This window comes from Diorhabda carinulata, chromosome 7, assembly GCF_026250575.1.
Source record: "Diorhabda carinulata isolate Delta chromosome 7, icDioCari1.1, whole genome shotgun sequence".
Taxonomy (NCBI): domain Eukaryota; kingdom Metazoa; phylum Arthropoda; class Insecta; order Coleoptera; family Chrysomelidae; genus Diorhabda; species Diorhabda carinulata.
The window spans coordinates 17417146-17433220 of NC_079466.1; the positions used below are offsets into that span (position 1 = coordinate 17417146).

Sequence of the window (16075 nt, forward strand, 5' to 3'; positions counted from 1 at the left end):
TATACATATACCATAGTAACATATTATGAAAATCAATCAAGTAATAAAGTGAACACGTGGTGTTAGGGTTAGAGATTATAGAGACATTAATTTACTTTACCAAAAAGTTTTCGAATTGTGTGCTATAAAAGCCATAAGTATTTCTTTTGAACCTCGCATTGTTATTGCGTTTGTTTTCGTCTACGAAACTTTATATGCATACTAGATATGTGTATTAGTCCAGGAGTCAGTAACAGATTTATATGTCCATGTTCCCCTTTAGCGGTAATTAGTTATATGCATCAGAGAGTTGTATCATAAAGCCATATGACCGTCAACTACGGCGCGGCGGTATCCTTCTATGACGGAAAAAAAATACATTCAATCATTTCCTCCGAGCTGAAAATTTGTGAAACTGTACCAAATATCTTGAAAAAAAAAATCAATCCTGCCTCGAACATGGACAAAAATTATACTGTGAATAAATATATGTCAGCTTGTTGGAAAAACTTATAGCTGATACTTTGAAACTTGGAGTTGCGCCGCCTATTGATTAACTGCTAGCTTTTTATATAACTAATATAAATAACTAATTAACCAGTTAGCTTCATGTATTCATTTTCGTTATCGTTTTGGCTTGATTACTCTCATCCCTCTCTGATTCATTGACAGAGACTCACTTATTCTTCAGAAATAATGAGAATAATAGCAGATACGTCAATTCTTCTCATATGACTATTTGTAAGCTGATTGATAATATGCAGCTTAGATAAATAAAAAACTAGTTAGCTTAAGCATTTAAAAATGCAGATGATGCTTCCGCCTAACTCCTACATAATAACTTTCAAGTTTCAACTGACAGTGTTGAAAACAAAGACATAGACAGCTGGCCTGTATATTTATCTACAGTTACTTATGAGCTATCATCAGGTGAATTTTTATTTGAGAAAAATCATTGGAATCATAATTTTTTTTTCATGTTCAAGGCATCAGCTGACGTCGTTATGTTATAGTCAGATCTGGATGCGTTCGAGAAGCAACAATATCTCCAATATTCACTTATCTCCTGGACTATAGCATTCGCAGTTTGGCCAGAAACAATTTTGGCCGTCTAGGCCTACGGGCGCCTCGAAACAGACATACAAACCAAAAGCCACCTGCAAAATTTGTGATTTTGTTATAGTTATACGAGGTGGGCTTATAAATAACGAAATTGACGCATTGAAATATTTGTTTTCAATTTATACATTTTCACCTATTATAACCTTCAATATATCCCTACAAATCTTCTATTATATATAAATCAATTTATTTTCCAGAACCTCTCAGACGTGTGCCGATTTCTTTAACAATATATATAATCAAGTATATAACAAGATATAATCTTGTCTACTTTTTTTATGGTGTAAATTCCGGCTAATAATTTTTCAATACTGAGATGCTGAACATGGCCTTATATTTCTTTGAAGGAGATCCAATGACTTGTTTTCCATAGTTTAGGTCTATTTTTACTGATTATTTCACAAGTAGAATAAGAACATTAATCTACTAAAGTTGACCTTCAAGCACCCAATAAAAGCAAAAAATCCCATGGAAAATAGTCGTTACTCTAAATTTTGATATGTTCCTTATAGCTTTTGGGCTCTAACTAAAGATGGGGTTTTTCTTTGCACTACGTTTCAAGATAAATGTTTTCATAAATTGTCATCCGTTTTCTGGGGAAATCATCTAGAACGTCTTTCCAGTTATATTAAATACGCTTAAGACACTTAAAAAAGTCATTCACTTTCAATAATTGATTATTTTTAGTTTCTCTTCTTTCAAGTTTCGCGTGAAATTTTCTTTTCTATAGAAACGAACAAAGGCTCAACTATACTGAGTAACAGATGTCGATGGCTGGCGTTAAACACATCCCATTTTTTTCTGTAGTACTGTCAGTGTCTTCTTAGTATGTACAGATTTGACTCCAGATGAAAATTTAGAAGATCTGATCCACTTTGAGAACTATTGAGAATATTCCCCGAAAACATCTAGCTTAAAAAAGTGGGATATTCCTTGATTTTCGAGTTTCCTGGAAATAACTATTTAAAACTACACTGTAATCTTGAAAATTCTCCAAATAACTACTGGCCTGGTTTATCCCTTATTTTGTTTTCAAAAGCGATCAGAATATTGCCGCCGTTCTCTAATTTATTCATAAATGTTTACACAAAACAGTAGTGGCTAAAGCAAAGCAGCCATTCATTTATAACTGGATATTTTATATTCAAATCGAAAGGTACCGTTTCATTTTATGATAGTACGAATAATATCATTTCATACCAATATCAGTATCAAGTTTTATTAAAAGTGCCTTTCTGGTGTAAAATTGGATAATACATACTTAAATTCACTTGGAATTTTGATCAATAAATCTAACCATTAAAAAGTTATGTTCAATATTACTTGGTATGGACTATATAACTAATGCCCTCTATGAGAGCAATATATTCGTAGATAATCTCAGTACAATGTTGCCAGTAGTTTCAGTAAAATCGAAAAAAATTATAACATAATAGTACATTATGTTACTAGGAGTAGAAGACTATCATTATTGTATAAGTATAGTGTATAAGAAAAAATAATTTTTTCTTCAAGTGTATAATATTATTTTTGGCAACGCAGATCGTAGAAATAACCTATCCTCTTACTAGTAAAATAATGAATTCATTATTGTATTAGTAACAAAATAATGAGAAACGATAGCAACGTCTTATTATGGGCAGGAACTGTCATTTAATTTGATGTTTGTCAGTTTTGAAAAGAGTATTGTAAAAATGTCTCAAGAAGAAGAATTTCAATGTATTATTTTTACGCTCGAAGAAAAAAATTGTATATGTCACTCGGAGCAGAAGATCCTCAACAATAATGATAGCCTTCTACTCCTAGTAACATAATGTACTATTTTTCTCTTCAACGTCCTCTATATTGAAGACGGATGGCGTTACTAATTTTTTTTACCAAAAAAACCCCAATAAGTTTTTAGTTTTCTACCTATTCTCGCGATGGGGACACCTTTATTTTGAGCAACCTATATAATTTGATTAGGCCACATATTGTGAGAAAGACAAATGCTGGATAAATTTGATTATGAGGAAATATATTCATTGTATCGTATTGCATTAGAAAAAACCTTAGCTTATGAGGCAACCGGCATATTTTCCAGAAAAGGATCCATTAATTTTTTGGACAATTTTACTCTGAAAGCTTACCGTGTTTATGGAAATTTTCCACAGCGGGAAGGTTCTCACTGCCGATTTTAAAAGTTTTAATTCATATTTTACATATATTTCGCTAATACTAATGAATTCTTTTAGGATATTATGGATCACATTGATCATTATAGCAACAGCATTATCCATCTATTTTATAATGGAACAATATGATAAATATGACGAGAATCCATTTATCGTTAGCTTAGCAACTCGAGAGACGCCAATTTTTCAAATACCGTTTCCAGCAATAACAATATGTCCTTTTACAAAAGCGGCAAAATCTCTCTTCAATTTTACGGATGTCGTTCACAGACTTTGGGATAACATTTCTGTTTCTGAATATGAGTAAGTAAAAAGTATAAAACGACCATCGTTTCAAATTAAAGAAGATTCTGCATTGCTTAAAATTATAAGTGAATAGATGTTTTAGGGGGTTACCAGAGCGGAAGTGAAGTTTAGGGATTGTTGCCACGTCTTAGTATTCTTATCGCCATGTCTTACCGTATACGGCAACATTGAAGTATGGTACGTTTTAAAAAAAGGCGAGGTGAAAAAGTGATATACTTACATGTTTTGTAAGGTGATAATGGCAACATCGGAGTATCGAAATACGGGGAGCGATATACGTACGTGTTTTGTTAATAAGGGCAGTGTAGGGTTGATACCAAAAGGATTATTGTTTTGTTGATAATGGTCCGGAATTATGTGGGTAAGGAGATATGGGGAAAAATGCGGTTGGCCATCGAACAAGCAATGGCCACAAGGGCATTGATATATAACTTTGTTAATAAAGGCTACATCGGCAGCGAATAATGGACATGGACACAAGGAGATGTGGAGTGCGGAAAACATTGTATGAGGTATTGTTAAGTTAAAGTAAGGAGGAATGAGAGGTCATGAGTTTAGAGAAATAGGGAAAGCTTTAGACGTAACCGTGACGTATGAAATCTGCATTACCGATATAGATACGATGCAAACCTCTGTAGCCAAGAAGCAAATCATATTTTTGTACCATAAGAAATGATTAACTTGCGAGTATCACGTCACAAGATGGCACGTCGAAAAAAAAAAATTTAAATTATTGCATTTTTGTCGATCAAGATTCTGAATTTAGTTCAAGCCACTTTATATTTAGACTTTCGCTAATTTGAATATGTCCTTTTATAATGGATATATCAGCAAGTGCATCTAGTTTGAAAATGTCATTGTTTATTATCTTACAATTATTTGGAAAATTCATTGCAATTCCTCCATTATCCAATACATAAAATTCCTTGCTCAATTTAGTCTTTTGACCTTTTAAACGAAGAATCAAATTTATGTGGTGGTATCTGGGTTCCATAGATATAGAAGCTATGATTTAACTATATTACTCGATGGTTCATAGGTTGATTTCGAAAGGAAATGGCCACCAAATTTGTTTATAGGCATTGTTTGATGATCTTCGAACTACTGATATAAAATTTTAGTTTTCGCTTTATTTATTGCATTATTCCAGCAACTTTTCAATAGTAGATACAATTTCGTTTGAATAACCAGTATTTCCGGCAGCCTGAGAAGATACTAGAAATTCTAATCTATTTATAGTTAATCATCAATATCCTTTTTCGCTGGATTTTTCTGTGATCTGCCTGATGACGAAGATCGCATCTGTGCACGACCTTCCCCATCTAAATCCCTGTTGCTCATCTGTTAACGTGATGAGACTGTTTATTTTGTTTGTGATGACTTTTGTTGTAATTTTCAGAGTGCTACCCAGCAAATTGATTCCTCTATCATTAGATGGTATTTTCTTATCTCCTTTTTTGAACATGACAATCGTAGTACTCGTTCTCCAATCGTCTGGGATTTTTTGATGTGACACGATCTTGTTAATGAGAGTTGTTAGTTAGTTGCAAGGCTTTGTCCCCCGTATTTGAGTAGTTCGTTAATGTTATCTTGACCTGGGTTTTTTCTGTTTTTGAGATGTTTGATAGCCATTTGCACCTCTGTCAATTCAAACTGTAGATCTCCGTTTGCAGTTATTTCAGGCGTGTTTGGTTCGTTTCTATTTTCGTCTTCATTCCGATACAGTTCTTGGAGGTACTTGACCCATGTTTCCTTTTGTATTTGGTTTGTCTCCAAGAGTTCATTGACTTCTTTTCTTTGTCCCTTTATCATTCGCCATATCTGTTTCAGGAGGCCATTCCATTTGTTTGGAAAATTGTTTCCAATATTTGTTCTTGATTTCTTTTACTAATGTTGTTGTTTCATTACGTACTATTTTGTAATCTTCGTACGAATTCAGGGTTTTTGACTTTCTGTATTTCAGGTAGGCTTCTTTCTTTTCTTGACATTTCTTTACAGAACCATGGTGTTTAAGTTCTTTTCTAATTTGTGTAGTTTACTGTACTCGATCCAAGTGCCTCCGATGCCGCTTGTTTGATGTTTGTTTTTATATTTTTCGAACTAGTTTTCATGCTTTCCTCTGCTTCGATTGGATTAATGTTGTTTTTATCTTTTAATCTTTCTTGGTAGAGTCTCCTTGTGGAAGGTTCCCATAGCGGTTCGATATTGTTTTTTCCATTTTTTGGTTTTTTAAGTTTGTTTATTTTTATTCTTATTTTTCCCAGTAGCAGACTATGTTGGCCGAATTCAAAGTTCTTATGTCCAATATTTGCGTCGGGTGTATATTTCTATTTGTTACTATATAGTCAATTGTTGATTTATAGCCCCTGGTATTTTGAAATGTGGTTTTGGCAAGTTCTTCATGGTCGTAGAAAGTGTTGTTTATTCTGAGCACGCTATCTTTCAATTGTCGTAAATAACTACTTAAGAGGTTTAGTTATTGGTTGATAAGTTTTTTCTAGTTGTGTTTGTGACGGGGCAATATCGCTTTTAAAACTATTTTTGTATTTTTTTCTGAGAGCCTGTCTAGATTTAACCAAATGAACAGTTAATTGATTATTCATTGTGACTGATGGATTTGGAACATCTCTTTTTTTATATATACTCATCTAATCCTTTTCGATATCTACCAGTAGATAGGTAGCACTCTTTATCTATCGTATTGATTCTGGTCATCATATATGCTTGAGGTGAGGTTCGTTAAGTCTTGTTGGAGTATGAGTAAAAAGTTTGCATTGTTCCTAATAATAATTGTTTAGGGATTGCTGAATATGTTTGACATTAATAAAAGCAATCTGTACATCTATGGTGACCAAAACAAAACATTCCTCAGAACCAATTTCTTTACCACTTCCGCTAGGTCCAATGATTAACTATTATTTCGAATCACCACCAAATATTGCACCGTGTTTGCTAATTTTATGTCCACAAGAGAAATCGTGGTTAACCACGGGTAAAGAAAGGATAGAAAGATGGTCTAGTTTGCGAAGGTAGAAAAATATGGTTTGCTTCTTGTCTACAAAGGTTCGCATCTTGTCTAATTCAGTAATGCAAATTTCATATTTAACGTCACGGTGATCTTTGAACCTGCCTTATTCCTCCGAACTCATGACTATATGTCAATGCCCTTGTGGCCATTTCTTGTTCGGTGGCCAGCCGCATTTTCCACCATATTTCCTTACCCACATAATTTCGGACCATTATCAACAAAACAATATGACCTTTTGGTATCAACCCTACCCTGCCATTATTAACAAAAAAGATACGTTTATCACTTTTTCATTCCGCCTTTTGTTAACAAACCCCGTATACTTCAATGTTGCCGTCTGCGGTAAGACATGGTAATAAGAATACCACAACGTAGCCATAAGCCCGTAAACGTCACTTCCGCTGCGGTATTCCCCTAGAGCATTTACTTAAGTGTGTTGCCCGAAAATCTTAGATCAGAATTTTAGGATCCAAACTGCGCAGTATATGAGTATGATATGTGACGATGATAACTTGGATATTGGTGTCACAGAATACATTCCAGAAATTCCACATTTCAATGAAACGTTTTACGAGAGACTCGACAAGGTATTTTTTGTAATTTAATTTAGAGATAGTACTAAATAATATTCATTTTTTGGCCTGTCAATATTAACTGTTTCCTTTCTAGTTAAATCCTACTTCGACTTTGATAGACAGCTCCATTTGCAAATACATGGGAGAAGAGTTTGAATGTTTGGAATATTTTTCGCCAATAATATTGGACGGTGGGATATGTTATACCTTCAATATGTTGAATAGAGACGAAATTTTCAAATCAAATGTGTAAGTTATCAAGAAACTTATAATGATCTGTAAAAATGTGAAAACCAACAAATAATAATGAAGAAATAACATCATGTGTCTCTAATTATGTCAATATCTATTTATCCCTTTCAAACTAATTGTTTTAGATATAATTTCTGCCATCATTTTCTTTATTTAATAATTCATATGTTGATCAATTCTTAATATATCCGTTAACAGCATTGACTTTTTCATTTGGGCACCTCGATTGTTCTCTATATTAAAATCTTTGGAGCGTTTGAAATATAAGCACCCAAATTTTTGAAACTGAACTTAAAATTATACCTAGACCCTTTTCATAAACTAGGAGGACGCATTTTAATTGAAGTTGGCAATGATTATAGATTCTTAATTGGTCAAATCCCAGCTGGTTTTACACATCACTTTTGATATATATATTATGATTAACAATAATTGTATAAATTGTGAACAAGTAATGTCTAATTTGTTCTTTCTTGCATTTTTATTATTGTTCTATCAAAATATGTAAACAGATTGGGATATAAAAAGATTGGTATTTGGAAACTGGTTTTGTGAATTTCTAAAAAAAATTGTTTTTTTTTATTTGTTTAAATATTGATACAAAATTGATGTTTTGACTAATTTAAAGTCTTCAACAAAATATGACATTGAATTGAATTATCGCATTATTTTTTAAATATTTCAAATGTGTAGCCTGTTTTTCGAATTTTATTATTATGACGAATCAAAACACCAATAGATACGCCTTTTGCAACATTTATTTTATATCAGTTTAATCTACAGAGGACAAAAAGGTTGATTTACCAAAACATAAAAAATATCAAAAAAATTGTACAAAACATCTATACAAAAAAAATTAGACAATATAGAAGGAAAAATGACGGTAAACAGGTAGTGGCAGGAGAAGGATCAGAAAAAGAACAGAAAGACATGGTATGGGGGACTCTCAAATACATCAGGAGAAACGGGACAGCAATCAGGAGCAAGAAATGGATAAGGAAGCAAGTGAGAGGGCTGAATCAATTGAAGAATTCAAAGGAATTGATATTGGTAGGGAAGGAGTAGCAGAACTAAATCAAGGAGAAGAATAGAGAAAACATGGATATAGCATAGAGAGAACGAGATACTATAATGGAATTTTTGATGAAAATGAGCGAAGATATAAATAATATGAAAAAAAGAAGAATAAAAAATTCGAATATATGGAAGAAAAACTGAGTAATAAGATAGAGAAGAAAATTAAACGAAAGAAGATAGGAAATTTGAAGATCAAGAAATTTAGGGAGGATAAAGAATAATTAAGAATTAAAGGTGCAAATATGGAAGAGAAGGAGAAGACCAAAAAGAAAATTTGAGATTAGAAATTCAAGAAAATGAGGTTGAGATCAATAAAGAGATAGAAAACCACGTAGTGGAAGAAGTTGCAGAATTAAAAAATGATTTTGAACAAAATTTATCGGGAGAAATTCAAATGGAGGTGATTATTCAAAATTTAGATGTGAGAGTACAACAAATAGAGACATGTCATAAAGATAATAAAAAATTGAGCAAACGATATAATACAGAATTATTGGAAATGAATAAAAATTGCAGAATACTAATGAAGAAATAGAAGTTATCGTAAAACAAAACGAGAAAGATATATTGTGTATAGGAAACGTCTAAATTGGGGACAACTTCTATAGTGATATAAATACAATTTAGCCAGTTATTTTCGGAAAAATGGAAAAAAGTACGGAAGAAGTCAGGGACATGATAGGAAGGAAATTGATAATTACAATCATGTTACTATATTAACATGCTACCAATTTATTCATTATTATGATGATATGCTTCTGGAAATTACTTGAAAAGAAAAAAAATATTAGGATTATTAGAATTAATAGAATAGACAAAGTTTGTTCAAATAGATCGATTCATAGTATAAAGATAAATGATTAGGATAGATAGAAATAAGAATAGATTCCATATAAATAAAAAGGTAAAACGTCAACATCAAGGTCAGAATTTCTAATTATGAATAACATTTTGAAAAGAAAATAGTTAATAACAATTGAATAATTATTCTAATAATCAAAACTGATGTTCTCATATGCTACCAACTTATCATTTTTAATAAAAATAGATACGGTTATTGATATTACCTAAAATTCAAATTTATTAAATGTGATGTAGTTGCAACAACAAGATTGAAGAATAAATTGAACATGGAATTCAATATGAATTAAAAATATTAAGGTGAAGATAGAGGTACAAAATTTCCATATATTCCATAAGTAAAAAGAACAGATAGGAAGATAGGAAGATTTGTATTAATTAGTAGAAAAAAAGGGGAAAAGCTTAGATAAAAATAAATATGAGACAATCGAGAATTGAAAATCGATGCTTACAATATCAGCGATAATTGATCTCAAACAAAAATCCATAATGTATCTTGACAAGATGAAATAAATTAGGGTAAAAAGCGATTTGGAGGGATATGGAGGGAAAAAATAGTGGAAGGGTGGAAAAGACGTACTGACATATATGACTTGTATGATTGGACAATAATAATGAACGTAATCAGATGGGGATGCCAAAAACATGAAATAGATGTATGAATGAAAAAAGAAGGAAGAAGATTAACACAGTTATGTAAGGAAGATACGTTACAAGATGTTGCCGGTAAACAAATAGAGAGCTATATAATTCTAGTAATGAAGAAGGCTTACAGGTGCTGTAGCTAGAAAATTGTCATAATCGAAGCAAAAGCTATTCCATCTTACAGTGCAAACGTAATATTACTAGCCTGCTAACTATTTTTTTTGTGTCACTTCCACAAGTTTTATGGCTTTCTTGGCCTAATTCTAAGGTAACCGCAAACAAATATAGTTACATTTTCCTTTACCATTTCTTCTCTATGAAAAGATCTATGGTTCAGAATATACCTTTATATTATCTAGTTCTTCTCTTATCACTACTTTGTATAATATGCATAATTTTTTAGTACTTGCAAATATATTCAACTATCAATACAAATCCAATCTAAATAACCAATGAGAAATAATCACATCAAATGATTTTTTTGATTTTGATTTATTTTCAGGCATCATTATACTAATTTCCACAGCGGTATATTAACCAGTGACTGGGATAATGATGATGGATATCGTAAGGGAACTGGTCAAGAAGCCTACCCACGAAGGGCTTTACAAGCAGGCGCTGATAATTCTTTTGATCTCATAATAATGGCATTTAGTGGGGACTCTGATCCTCTTTGCTCAATTGATGTTGGATATAGTGTGAGTAATTTTAGTATAGGCAATGTACTTTCTATTTATATAATAAAATAAAGTACATGTTGTAAGGTAAATTTGACAGTCATTACGACAGAACATAGATAAACAAACAAGGAAGTATGCAGAGTCCTGTATATATTTTCAGTTTTCCTAATCTATTATATCAGAAATACAACTGTCGAGATCGCTTAGCTCCAGTTCTTGGAATATGTACGATATTATGACGTAAGTGATAAAACTACTTTTTCCATATTTTAGTTCGCAATAGAGCGAAGAGAATAGAGAAATTTTGCGAACCAAATGTACTTCTATCGAAAATATCATACAAATTTTTCTGTATAACTATAGTAATTATCATTAGAAGTATTCCAATATAAAATTAGTGTTCAATATTCATCTCTTAGGTATAATGAGGAATGATATTTTGATATATTGGACACACCTATATATTCCAAGCATTCGAATAATTATTTATTCATTTTTTGAAATAAAGTTTTAATCCCCATATACAATTTAATATGAACAGTCAAAATGCGGAACAATCATTTCCTTCTCTTGACATAACATTTATTACACACAAAGAAAAGAAAATTTTTATCGACTGATATTGTTACATTAATCATCATTTATGCTTCCTTATGAAAATAAATCTACCAAAGCTAAATCTGTGCATTTTGGGCGTCCCTTCCCTATCCACAAATCTGGAAACTTTCCATTTCTTACAGTTAATTGAAAATTTCGTAGATGCGCCACATATTCGCTCTAATATTTGAACGAATATTTTCCAGGATATCTCAAAACAAAACATTTTCCTTCAGTGAACTGAACATGAGAAAATAGGGCTCTTTTACTCGATTCTCCACAATCTTATAAAACAAATTTATCTATCGATTATAGAAGTTATGGCTATTTAGTTGACTATTGTGGAAACACAAATTTGAAACTCTGCGATTCGATCAAGGTTTTACGAGCAAAAGTCAATTTTTTGGTAATGTTATCGCTGTATAAATTACTGATGCATCGAAATAAAGGAAGTATTTGTGCTTTTCAAGAAGCCTAGATACATTGTGTTCAGTTATACCTGTCTGATAGTTTTTCTAGTGCTTGTGTTTGGATTTTTAACTTTCGACCATAATACAAAGAATTCCCAACTGTGCACACATAGTCTATGCCGATGACTTTGAGTTCTTGTCCAAAACAATGACAAAAAGTCACAAAAATTCATTGTGGTACACCTCAAAATCCTTGAATGTCAACCCCATTGAGACTGAGACAGTGCTATTTACACAAAAGAGGAAATCGAAAAATTATGATAAATTTCTTTCATTTTCCACTTTTTAAACCTTTTAATAATGTTTTTCGGGATGAATCGTCTCGGTTTAAGGTATCTTTTTATAGGCAATCAATTTAAAAATACAGGTAGAAATTGACGTTTCGATCTATTTCGGTGTGTATCAAAAAAATTATCAAGAAAATCATATTATAATACATTGGCAAACAAAATAGAAAAAGGGCTTTATCTCGGAATCTGTTAGTTGTTGACACAGTAAAGAAAGTTGTCCTGGAGGGGCAAAAAAGTCCATGAAAAATATTTCCAAATTTCCATGATCATCGCCGATGGCATAATCTCACAATGTTTTTAAATATGAGCTATAAAAATTATCTGCAACATGTGATTTTTCTAAAAAAATATAGTGAAATGATATGTTGATAGGCCAGTGAACAAACTCGATATCTTATTCGTGGAAAATTTCTTTGACATAAAATTTTAGAAATCAATTATTTCATTAAATATTTAAAGTTATTTAAAGGCGCTTATCTGTATTACAGATTACAGTCCATACACCACATTCTATCCCCAAAACGAAGAAAGATTATTTTATTTTACCTTTGGGAAGCTCTACTAGAGTCATAGTTACACCGAATGTAATGTCAACTTCAACGACAGTCAAAAGTTACAAAACTGAAGATAGAAAATGTTACTTCTCTGACGAGAGAATATTACATTATTTCGTTTCGTATACTCAAGGAAATTGTTATCTGGAATGTTTCACAAATTATACTTTACAAAAGTGCGGATGTGTTCATTTTTACATGCCACGTAAGTTTATTTATTACAAAAAGAGTTTGAGTATCTATAAATTGAAATACTAATACTAATTTTTCGAATGTGGTCATATCATCTTTATCCGTTGAATTGAATTTGGAAAGATAGAAAAGGCTATCGTTTAGGCTTCAGTTCATTTTCTGGTATTTCTTAGTTCTCTTGCTCTATTTCCATTGTTGCAATCAGAATTGCAACAATTGCAATTAGAATGATTTCTAATTGGTTAATAGAAAGAACTGATTTTGTTGACAATAGATAATTTTGAACATTTGTTGACTCATTATACACAACATCAAATCCATCTGTGTGTTTAATATATACATTGTTGGTGTTCTATGTAATTGTAATGCATTTACAAGTTGTATCAAGATATGACATTTTTCAGTTCCTGCTAGAAATTTCATATTTGGCAGTTAGTGAAAGCTTATTATATATATATATTATAACTATCAATGATAAACTACTTTTGAATTCATTCCTCAATACACTCTTATTCTATATAAATATCTCACGTGGGCAATGTTTCAATATATTATTATACTTTCAGATGAGAAGGATACACCTATTTGTGGAAATTATCAGCGAAATTGTTTACAAGAAGCAGAAAGTAAGTATTCATAGGACTTGAACTGAATAAAAAATAATGAGTTCTGAAAAATTTGATAGATGTCCAAATAGACACAACTATCTCATGCATTAACAAGTGATTTGTATCAAATTATCACTCTTTTATAAAATTATACATTACTTACGATCCGCCCTACATTCCACGGGACATGGAACCAGCAATCTTGGAATCTCCTGTTAGTAGGAAGTTGCCCTGCATCAATTACCTGATTCAAGCATTCGCAATTGCTTTGTTTTTGTGGTAAACATTACATGAAAATTGGAAACTTGTGAATTATAAAAAATCACACTGTTAGAAAAAAAAATCGGAAGAAGATGTTTTCTTGGAAAAAAACTACATGTTTCCAATTTCTTCAGAATTTCACGATAAAATGCTTGCTTCAAATACTTGCAATTTACTGATAACGACGAAAACTATCTCAAACTCTTTCTACTAACTTATTAATACGATTATGGATATAGGTGAGTTTGATTGAAACAATCGTCATAGAATCCTACAGTAAAGCCTTGTTTTAAATTTTTAGAAGTATTCTGATGCCATTTGAGATGTACATTTCACGATGAAAAACGTTCAGTGTTATTTTCTTTTTCGTTCATCACATGTCAATTGGAACTGTTATACAATTTTGTTTTAGGTGAACTCAAAACATTGGAAATAGAAGTTGCAATGGGTTTGAGAGAAGTATCTCTGAGTTGTAATTGTTATCCTCTCTGTAGTCAACTCACTTATCAAACAAGTATCACTAAAACCCAATGGGAATGGAAAGAATATTACAAAGCCCACAAAAAACTTCGAAAGGAATTAAATTTCTCAGATGATTTAACGAACGAACTGTGAGTATTTTTTGTCAAAATTCTTTGTTAGAAGTAAAATTATATTCATAATTATCCGTGAAACCCCAATAGACAGCATTGATACGTTCAATATGGAGCAATGATTCTTGTTGTTGTAAAGCACATCCCACGTTTTAGACAAATAATAAGTTATAATCTCGGATAAAGTACGAGGTAACAATAAATAGTCGGTGAACATTTTTTATAGCTGATAACTACACAGCGCCGCAAAATTAGAACATATTTTCTAAAATGAAGAAATCTACATAAAAAAGTCTCGTTTGTGATCAACATGATGACTGTTTAATATCTTTCATTTTGTCAAAAAATATTTTATGGAATGAACTATGGAAATAAAAATATTGGATAGAAGAAATTTTTTGACAAATCAAAATTAATTGCCCCGGTTTGCTTGGATTTTGATAAACATTTTCTCGGCGAGCTTGAATTTCATTTGATCCCATATTACTGTTAGTTTTAATGATCTACCTTCAAGTGATTGCTGTATAGATCAGATATCTACTTCTTGGGGGTAATTTTGCTTCGTGTCGGTATGAATTATCATGCTTGATAGCATTTCCTCTCCTAGAAATAAGGCATATTGTAAAGTTAAGAGCTTGCATACAAGAGTTTACTGTTAGAAGAACACTAGTTGTTCTATAAGGAGTAATACCGCTTTCTACCAGCCTTCGAAGAATTTATATCTTGACTCATGCGTTAATTATACCGATCAAGAAACTCTTTCTCTAGTTTATCGTCTATAGAAAACGATTTCGCAATATCTACTTTTCTAAAAATGGATCTTGATTATTATTTGTGTTTCCGTGGCGTCTTTGCTCATCAACACGACAATTATTATTTTGAATGGTTAATAGTGTTGAGTATTGGTGGAAAATTGTATAGATTTGAAAGGGGATCCTATTAAAAAATAAAAACGATTTTGGAAGAAGTCTTGTTTCTTTGTTAAGCCGGTAACGCTCATAGATCTCAAATTTTAGAAAATTTGGTTCAATTATGGAATTTTAACAAATGATTTCATGAAAATGATTCCTTAATGTTCAATAATGGCGAATAAGTGCAAAATTACAACTGTGAAAATCGCTTTAGCATCTCGATATTATCAGAAACAACATAAAAATGAAACCTACTGTCCCACTCCATGCAATTTAGCTAACTACTTTGGTTGACAAGTATTATTAATTGTTATGTTATAGACATTCATATATACTTAAATTTCATTTTATTTCAGCCAATTCTCAAGACTGAAAATTTACTTCAAAGATGATCTATTCTTTTCTTATGAGAAAAACGAACTTTATGGAATTTTTGATTTTATATCCAATTTTGGAGGGCTATTAGGCCTTTTCACGGGATTCTCCCTTTTAACAGTAGCTGAAATAATTTATTATATTTCTGTACGTATGTGGTGCAACAAAAGGCTCTACAATGATATATCTGGCCCTCCTGACAGTGACTGAAAATTCAGAAAAGCTGCGACGTCGATTAATATCAATTAAACTCTGAAGAAACTTCCAATGTAACTGCAGAAAATAATAAATTGTTCTATATATGTATAGTTTAACATTTCTTACCTGATTTTGTTGTAACGTTTTGAGAATTAAATTTTGATTATCACTCACACACAATAGAACTAATCAATAAATTGGACTACTCATTGATACAGGAGTTTGAATAATGTAATTAAAACGTCTGATTTAATCACTTGTGTTTTTTTTCCAATCACATTTATTACTATAAATACTAGTTTGGTATAACAACTTTCCAAATAAATT

At 31.5% G+C, this 16075-nt stretch overlaps 1 protein-coding gene across 6 annotated transcripts in view; it reads left to right on the forward strand.

The window, feature by feature from the left end:
- LOC130896154 (pickpocket protein 28-like) overlaps positions 1 to 16001 on the forward strand; it is a 28920-nt gene extending 12919 nt beyond the window's left edge. For all 6 annotated transcript variants that reach the window (XM_057804042.1, XM_057804043.1, XM_057804040.1 and 3 more), the window contains 8 exons: positions 3336 to 3578; positions 7076 to 7196; positions 7279 to 7433; positions 10522 to 10717; positions 12545 to 12815; positions 13369 to 13428; positions 14084 to 14282; positions 15532 to 16001. In XM_057804042.1, the coding sequence (XP_057660025.1) occupies positions 3336 to 3578; positions 7076 to 7196; positions 7279 to 7433; positions 10522 to 10717; positions 12545 to 12815; positions 13369 to 13428; positions 14084 to 14282; positions 15532 to 15760 (1474 nt within the window). In that variant the 3' untranslated portion in view covers positions 15761 to 16001. The remainder of the gene's footprint in view (positions 1 to 3335; positions 3579 to 7075; positions 7197 to 7278; positions 7434 to 10521; positions 10718 to 12544; positions 12816 to 13368; positions 13429 to 14083; positions 14283 to 15531) is intronic.
- The last annotated feature ends 74 nt before the right edge of the window (positions 16002 to 16075 follow it).